The sequence below is a fragment of the Anolis carolinensis genome, unplaced genomic scaffold, assembly GCF_035594765.1.
Source record: "Anolis carolinensis isolate JA03-04 unplaced genomic scaffold, rAnoCar3.1.pri scaffold_12, whole genome shotgun sequence".
NCBI classification, from domain to species: domain Eukaryota; kingdom Metazoa; phylum Chordata; class Lepidosauria; order Squamata; family Dactyloidae; genus Anolis; species Anolis carolinensis.
In genome coordinates, this window is record NW_026943823.1 from 18,069,521 (window position 1) to 18,078,292 (window position 8,772).

At 43.2% G+C, this 8,772-nt stretch overlaps 1 protein-coding gene across 1 annotated transcript; it reads left to right on the forward strand.

Moving 5' to 3' along the window:
- The first annotated feature begins 2,825 nt into the window (after positions 1–2,825).
- On the forward strand, positions 2,826–5,541 carry ccdc160 (coiled-coil domain containing 160). The gene is made up of 2 exons (XM_062964041.1): positions 2,826–2,919; positions 4,125–5,541. The coding sequence occupies exons 1-2, from the start codon at positions 2,827–2,829 to the stop codon at positions 5,067–5,069; spliced, it is 1,038 nt and encodes a 345-aa protein (XP_062820111.1). The 5' UTR covers position 2,826; the 3' UTR covers positions 5,070–5,541.
- Positions 5,542–8,772: the final 3,231 nt, after the last annotated feature.

Here is an 8,772-nt window from a genome sequence, read left to right on the forward strand (position 1 = left end):
CCATGCAATCATGCCGTCCACATGACCTTGGAGGTATCTACGGACAACGCCGGCTCTTCGGCTTAGAAATGGAGATGAGCACCAACCCCCAGAGTCAGACATGATTGGACTTAACGTCAGGGGAAAACCTTTATCTTTACCTTTTACTACTAATAATAATACTAAAACCAATGATACTAATAATAGTGGTGCTCAAGGATGGTTAATAATGTCATTCCCAAAAATGTGTGCTGAGATTGATCTAGATCCATCATTGGTGGACTTCAGAGAGCTCTCTGGATGCAGGGTTTACTATAAATCCCACCCTGGGATTTATAGTCAGTCAGTAAATACCCATTCGATATGCTCTGTTGGTCACCAGGGTTCTGTGGGCCAAGTTTGGTCCAGGTACATAACTGGTATGCTTCAGAGTGCTGTGGATGCAGGCTGAACTACAACTCCCATGTGGGTGGGTCAGCCTCCCCCCACCAAACTCCTCCAATATGGTCTGTTGGGTCACCAAGGTTCTGTGTTCCAAGTTTGGTCCAGATCCGTCATTGGTGAGCTTTGGAATGCTCTCTGGATGCAGGGTGAACTACAACTCCCATGTGAGTGGATCAGTGCCCCATACCCATCTAGAAGTTTCTGTTGACCCTGGGGTTTCTGTGTGCCAAGTTTGGTCCAGATCCGTCATTGGTGAGCTTCAGAATGCTCTCTAGATGCAGGGCGAACTACGACTCCCACAAGGGTGGGTCAGTGCCCCATACCCATCTAGAAGGTTCTGTTGATCCTGGGGTTTCTGTGTGCCAAGTTTGGTCCAGATCCATAATTAGTGAGCTTCGGAATGCTCTCTAAATGCAGGGCGAACTACAACTCCCATGCGGATGGGTCAGTGCCCCATACCCATCTAATAGGTTCTGTTGATCCTGGGATTTCTGTGTGCCAAGTTTGGTCCAGATCCGCCATTGGTGAGCTTTGGAATGCTCTCAGGATGCAGGGTGAACTACGACTTCCATGCGGATGGGTCACCTCTGGTGTAGATGCACCCAAAGGGTAGAAAGTGATCCAATGGGGAGGGCTGTTGTTTGTCATGGCTCAGCCGTTGAGTTCTTCTGCCTGTGAATGGCCACAGATAGCAAGGAGGCTTTTCTCAGGGGCCGCACAAAGGGGGCCGAGTCGCATTGCCGTGCATTGTGCGCTCCTCCTTCGGCCGGACAATGGTCGGAGGGACCCAAGGTCAGGCAGAGTGCGAGCCTTTGTGGCGGGAACTCCCTCTGGAAAGACCCCAAAGGCGGGTCAGAAACAGATCTTATTCCAAGCTGGGGACGGAGAAGGACTCCTGGTTAAGAATGCAAATCAACAACAACAACAAAACTTTATTCACCAAAAATTATTGTGGTAATTAAGAGCAAGCTTAGCAATGCATTTGCTTTTGGATCTAAAAAAGGTAAAGGTTTCCCCTGACATTAAGTCCAGTCGTGACCGACTCTGGGAGTTGGTGCTCATCTCCATTTCTAAGCCGAAGAGCTGGCATTGTCCATAGACACCTCCAAGGTCATGTGGATGGCATGACTGCATGGAGTGCTGTACCTTCCCGCTGGAGCGGTACCTATTGATCTACTCACATTGGCATGTTTTCGAACTGCTAGGTCGGCAGAAGCTGGGTCTAACAGCGGGCGCTCACTCCACTCCCAGGATTTGAACCTGCAACTTTTCAGATTTACACTGCCCTATATCCAGAATGTGATCCCAGATTATCTGCTTTGAACTGGATTGTGTATGGTCCCATCTACACTGCCATATCCAGATTATCTGCTTTGAACTGGATTGTGTAAGGTCCCATCTACACTGCCATATCCAGATTATCTGCTTTGAACTGGATTGTGTAAGATCCCATCTACACTGCCATATCCAGATTATCTGCTTTGAACTGGATTGTGTAAGGTCACATCTACACTGCCATATCCAGATTATCTGCTTTGAACTGGATTGTGTAAGGTCACATCTACACTGCCATATCCAGATTATCTGCTTTGAACTGGATTGTGTAAGGTCCCATCTACACTGCCATATCCAGATTATCTGCTTTGAACTGGATTATATGGCAGTGTAGAAGGGGCCTACGTTACAGAGGTAACACAGTTTGATACCACTTTAACTGCCACAGCTCAATGCTACGGAATGATGGGAGTTTACCGGAGAACGCAAAGGATCTTGTGAAAACTACAACCTCCGTGTCTAAATCATGGCAGTTAAATTGGTACCAAAGTCTGCTAATTCTAAAGTGTAGATGCGCCCTAATGGGTTTTCATTTTAGAGGGAGCAGGAGTCCCCAGAAGGTTTGTATCCTTTATCCTCTATCTATCTATTGCCTCTGCGTCTGTCTCTGTCTCAGTTCTATGTGTATATGGGCATTGAATGTTTGCCCTATATATATATATAATGTGATCCGCCCTGAGTCCCCTTCGGGGTGAGAAAGAAGGGCGGAAAATAAATACTGTAAATAAATAAATAAATAATAGACACTTGGGCCCCTTCTACACTGCCATATAATCCAGATTTATCAAGGCAGATAATCTAGAACACACACACACACACACACACACACACATATATATGGATGTGTGTATGTGTGTATGTGTATATACACACACACACACACACATACTCACACATATATGACTATGGATGCTGCATTTTGTGCTGGAGCCCAAATCCCTTTTGTGCAAAGGCTAAGGAGGGCCTGACCCCATCCGTCTTAAAGGGAGCCTTGCAAAGCCGTTCTTCCCATTGCTGAGCATCCCCCCTCCCTCCCAACTTCTGGTCTCCTAAGCAACGGGGGTTGCTATGGGAGCCCTAGCAACTGCTGTTCCATCTCCTCCTCTTGCAGTCAGGATGCAACCACTAGGGGATGAAAGCCACTTCTTGGAGCCGCAGCAGGTAGGCCCAACATGATCCCATGACTTGGATTCTCTTTGCTTCCCAAAACGGAGGCTCCGAGGACCAGTTCTGGCCCAAAGAATTACATCCCGCACAGTTAAATATAGCGCCGATTTGTAGATGAAGACAAAATGGCTGAGATTCCCTGATCTAGACTGCTGTGCTCCTTTACATAAAATAAAATACATATATCAAAACAAACCACTATAAAATAATTACAATAATAATAATAGCAATAACCAAAACTATTATAATTATTAAATTATATTATCTTCCTTCTCTCCTTCCTCTGTTTCTTCCTTCCTTTCTTCTTCTTTTCCTTCCTTCCTTCTTTCCTCCCTTTCTTTCTTCCGTCCTTCCTTTTCTTTCCTTCCTCCTTCCTTTCCTTCTTCCTTCCTTCCCTCATTTCTTGCTTTAATTCTTCATTACTTTCCTCCTTCCATCCTCCCTCCCTCCCTCCCTTTGTTTCTCCCTTCTTTCCTTCCTTCTTTTCCTTCTTCCTTTCCTTCCTTCTTTCCTTCCTTCCCTTCCTCCTTCCTTTCCTTTTTCCTTTCCTTCTTGTTTCCCTTCCTTCTTTCCTTCCTTCCATTCCTTCCCTCCTTCCTTTCTTTCTTTCCTTTTCCTTCCCTTCCTTCCTTCCCTTCTTGCTTCCCTTCCTTCCTTTCCTTCTCTTCCTTCCTTCCTTCCTTTCCTTCTTCCTTCCCTTCCTTCCTTCCCTTGCTTCCTTTCCTTCTTCCTTCCCTTCCATCCTTCCTTCCTTTCCTTCTCTTCCTGCCTTCCTTTCCTTCTTTCTTCTCTTCCTTCCTTCTCTTCCTTCTCTTCCTTCCTTCCTTCCTTTCCTTCATGGTTCTCTTCCTTCCTTCCTTCCTTCCTTCCTTCCTTCCTTCCTTTCCTTTCCTTTCCTTTCCTTTCCTTCATGGTTCCCTCCCTCCCTCCCTCCCTCCCTTCCTTCCTTCCTTCCTTTCTTTCTTTCTTCCCTTCCTTCCTTCCCTTACTTTCTTCTCTTCCTTCCTTCCTTTCCTTTCCTTCCCTTCTTGGTTCCCTTCATTTCCTTCTTTCTTCTCTTCCTTCCTTCTCTTCCCTCTTTTCCTTCCTTCCTTCCTTCCTTCCTTCCTTCCTTCCTTCCTTCCTTCCTTCCTTTGTTCCTTCCCTCTTTTCTTCCTTCCCTCCCCCTTCCCTTCCCTTCTTCCTGACTGCCTGCAAAGGAAACTTTTGCAATGGAGAAGAATTCAGCTCAGCACTGGCTGGAAGGGTTATTTCCTCCTCGATTTTGCGGGGAAGATTTCTTCCATCAACCTGAAACATTGATTTGTGAAAAGATGGGTTTGGAGAGGAAGAAGAGAAGAGAAGAATTCTTCAATAAGGCAAGGAAAGAGCTTCAGAAAGATCGAGAAAAATCCCCTTTCAGAGTCGATCTAACTAAAGATAATCCAAAGTTAGAAGAGAAAGAAACATCAGTATTAAAGGAAAGAGCAGGAAGCATCTCCGCCTCCCATTTAGATGCTGAACCTGGAGAAAAAGTGGCCGAAAAGGAAGGCCGTTGCCTCTGGAACATAAAGGAATTGGCCGCGTTAAGGGAAGAGATGTCCAAGGAGCATTTAGAAAACCTCTCTTTAAAGCATCAGCTGTCTTTCCTAAAGGCAGAACTTGCTGAAGTTCAATCTAAATGTAAAAAAATAATGCCCGAGTTAAAGCGAGCGGAGGAAGACCTCAGACAGTCCAGGGAAGAGCGTTTCTGCATGGAAGTCCTGTTAAAGCACACTGAGAGGGAAAACTTGAAAAGGGATTCCTACATCGAAGCTCTGAAGCAGGATCTGTTGGGAAAATCAGAAAGGATCAGGAGTTTGACGAAGGAGCTCCAGGAGGCGAAAGAGGAGATCTTGCATCTGGATCTTGGCAAAAAGGAGCAAAAGAGGCTCAAAGAGCAGCAAGAGTCAGAAACCAAACTAGCCATGGAAAAGATGAAGCTGTTTTATGATGCAGAGATCAGGAAAATGGGAAAGGCGTTAGAGGAGGCGAAAAGGGAGCAGAAGCGAGAGAAAGCTTTAAGTTCCAAACTTAGAAAAGACTTAGAAATCCTTAAGCGGCATTTCTCAAGCCAGGCGTTGTCGTCTGATTTCGGACAGAAAGGGAGGATCCGGTTTCTTTAATGCAAATGCAGAATTTGAAAAGATGACTCAGCTTTGTGATTTTGTCATTTTATCTGAATTTCTCTTAAGTAAGGTAAAGGTTTCCCCTGACGTTAAGTCCAATCGTGTCCGACTCTGGGGGTTGGTGCTCATCTCCATTTCTAAGCCGAAGAGCCGGCGTTGTCCGTAGACACCTCCAAGGTCATGTGGCCGGCATGACTGCATGGAGCGCCCTTACCTTCCCGCCGGAGCGGTACCTATTGATCTACTCACATTGGCATGTTTTTGAACTGCTAGGTTGGCAGAAGCTGGAGCTAACAGCGGGCGCTCATTCCGCTCCTGGGATTTGAACCTGCGGCCTTTCGGTCTGCAAGTTCAGCAGCTCAGCACTTTAACACACTGAGCCACCGGGGCTCTTATTTTTGTCAAAATGGGGTTTTTCTTTGGTAAAGATCCGTCTGTCTGTAATGACAAAAGAGTTTCTCTCTGGTTCACAAGCCTGCTCCCTCTTCCCTATGACTTCCCCTCACTTCTTGATCCATGTCCCCCATCATGTCTCCTCTCAGCCTTCTCTTCTGGGGGCTAAACATGCCCAGCTCTTTCAGCCGCTCCTCATAGGGCTTATTCTCCAGACCCTTGATCATTTGAGTCGCCCTCCTCTGGACACATTTGTCAACATTTCCTTTCAATTGTGGTGCCAAGAACTGTACACAGTGTGATTCCCGGTGTGGACTGACCAGGGCAGAATAGAATAGAGGGGGAGCATGAGTTCCCTGGATCTAGACACTAGACTCTTATATATGCAGGCCAAAATCCCATTGGCTTTTTAGCTGCCGCATAACATTGTTGGCTCATGATCACCTTCCTCCCCACGAGGACTCCAAGATCTTTTCCCCACGTCCTGCTATCGAGCCAGGCGTTGTCCCCCATTCTGTATTTTTGCATTTCCTTTTTCCTGCCTAAGTGGAGTATCTTGCATTTGTTCCTGTTGAACTTCATTTGGTTAGTAAAAGGTAAAGGTTTTCCCCTGACATTAAGTCTAGTCGTGACCGACTCTGGGGGTTGGTGCTCATCTCCATTTCTAAGCCCAAGAGCCAGCATTGTCCATAGGCACCTCCAAGGTCATGTGGCCGGCATGACTTCATGGCACACCGTTACCTTCCCACTGGAGCGGTACCTATTGATCTACTCACATTTGCATGTTTTCGAACTGCTAGGTTGGCAGGAGCTGGGGCTAACAGCGGGCGCTCATTCCGTTCCCGGGATTTGAACCTGGCACCTTTCAGTCTGCAAGTTCAGCAGCTCAAGTTCATGCAGTCATGCCGGCCACATGACCTAGGAGGTATCTATGGACAATGCCGGCTCTTCAGAGATGAGCACAAACCCCCAGAGTCGGACACGACTGGACTTAATGTCAGGGGAAACCTTTACCTTTTACTAACCAAATGAAGTTCAACAGGAACAAATGCAAGATACTCCACTTAGGCAGGAAAAAGGAAATGCAAAAATACAGAATGGGGGACAACGCCTGGCTCGATAGCAGGACGTGGGGAAAAGATCTTGGAGTCCTCGTGGGGAGGAAGGTGATCATGAGCCAATATTAAATATTACCATATGATTAAAGTGCACTTGTTAGGGAAAGAAAGGATATATCCAACTGGGAAAAATGATACAGCAATTGCGATTCCCCCCCCCCCAAATCCCTTTCTGTTAGTGATTATTAGGCATTGTTTTACAATATAATCTATTGATTTTGTACATTCCGTATTTTTTCCAACTTCAGATGTAATTTTATTCTTAAACCAGTAGAGGGTAGTCCTTGCCTATGGAAATAGGATGGAAATAGAAAAGCATAAAGGAACTTCTTGCATCAGTTTTTGCGGAACAGGTGGAAACTTTGGGTTTCTGCACTGTAGGTTTAATGCAGTTTGATGTCTATTTAATTGCCATGGCTCAATGGCTAAGAAAGCCCGATGGTTGTATTTTGCTCCCAGGATCAAATTACAATAGTCAAGATGTGAGTTGCAATATATGGTATTTATTACTTACTATCTGCGTCCGGCCCCGCATTGCTGTGGCTTTGTTGGCCAGGTGGAATAGCAGTGAATAGCCTTGCAGCCTCAAAGCCTGGCTGCTTTCTTCTTATGGGAATCCTTGTTTGGTGAGCTGGAATACATTGGAATAGGCTTGCAGCTTGGAAGGCTGGGTACTTACGTTTTATGGGAATGGTTTTTTGGGTTGCTAGGATTGCAGTGAATAGCCTTGCTACTTCAGAGCCTGGCTGCTTGCTACCTAGGTCCTACCCTTCTGACTGGCAGCCAGAGGAAGAATGGCTCTTCCTCATCCTTCTCTCCCCCCCCCCCCCAGTTTTGTATTTTTAGCGGTTTTCTTTTATTTGGACTTTATATTTCTAGGTTTATTTGATTGAAAGACATAGATTGGATGACTATGTCTTTTGTTCCCAAATTTGGTGTGATTTGGTTTGGTGGTTTTGTTGTTTATTTCATGGGAAAAATGCACATTACATTCATTTGGTTGCTGTGAGTTTTCTGGGGTGTCTGGCCATATTCCAGAAGCATTCTCTCCTGTCGTTTTGCCCACATTTATGGCAGGCATCTTCAGAGGTTGTCAGGTCTGTTGGAAACTAGGCAAGTGGGGTTGATATCTCTGTGGAATAATATCCAGGGTGGGAGAAACATCAGGAGAGAATGCTTCTGGTATATGGCCATACAGCCTGTAAAACTCCAGCAACCCAGTGATTCCAGTCATGAAAGCCTTTGACAACAAATATATTGTTATTTTATTATTATTATTATTATTGCATTATTATTTTATTATTATGATTATGATACTATTTTACAATTATTAGTATTTTAATTGCATTACTGTTATATTATTTTACGATTATCATTAGTATTTTAATTGTATTATTATTACTGATTGTTATTATTATTATTTATAAAATAATCTTTATTAGTTGTAACAGAATAATAAAAAGCAAAATCCCAAATTGGGAGAAAAGGAAAAGGAGAGAAAAGGTTAAGAGAAGAAAGAAAAAAGAGGAAAAAAAGGTTTAAAAAATGTGAATATAAAAATGATTTCTTGGCAGTTTCTTCAAGGTAATTTGCCTTTTCTTTCTTCCTTAATTTCTCCTTGAATTCTAACTCCTTTTCTTCTTATTTCCTTCTCCTTTCTGTTGAGGTTATTATTGTGATAATTAGTATTTTAATTGCATTATTATTATTATTATTATTATTATTATTATTTTACAATTATCATTAGTATTTTAATTGCATTATTGTTATATTATTTTACAATTATCATTAGCATATTAATTGTATTATTATTATTTTAATTGCATTATTATTTTATTATTGGTATTATATTATTATTTTACTATTATTTTATTATTGTTGCTGTTATTTTATTACTTTTATTACTATTATATTATTATTATTATACTATTATTAACATTGGTACAGTAGAGTCTCACTTATCCAAGCCTCTGGATTATCCAACGCATTTTTGTAGTCAATGTTTTCAATATATCGTGATATTTTGGTGCTAAATTCGTAAATACAGTAATTACAACATAACATTACTGCGTATTGAACTACTTTTTCTGTCAAATTTGTTGCCTAACATGATGTTTTGGTGCTTAATTTGTAAAATCATAACCTAATTTGATGTTTAATAGGCTTTTCCTTAATCCCTCCTTATTATC

What these genes read in the sequence shown, in the direction of transcription:
- ccdc160 (XM_062964041.1), top strand. Translation starts at nt 2,827, where the DNA reads ATGGGAGCCCTAGCAACTGCTGTTCCATCTCCTCCTCTTGCAGTCAGG. An exon ending in ACTTCTTGGAGCCGCAGCAG is followed by an intron (nt 2,920 to 4,124) that starts GTAGGCCCAACA and finishes CTGCCTGCAAAG; the next exon opens with GAAACTTTTGCAATGGAGAA.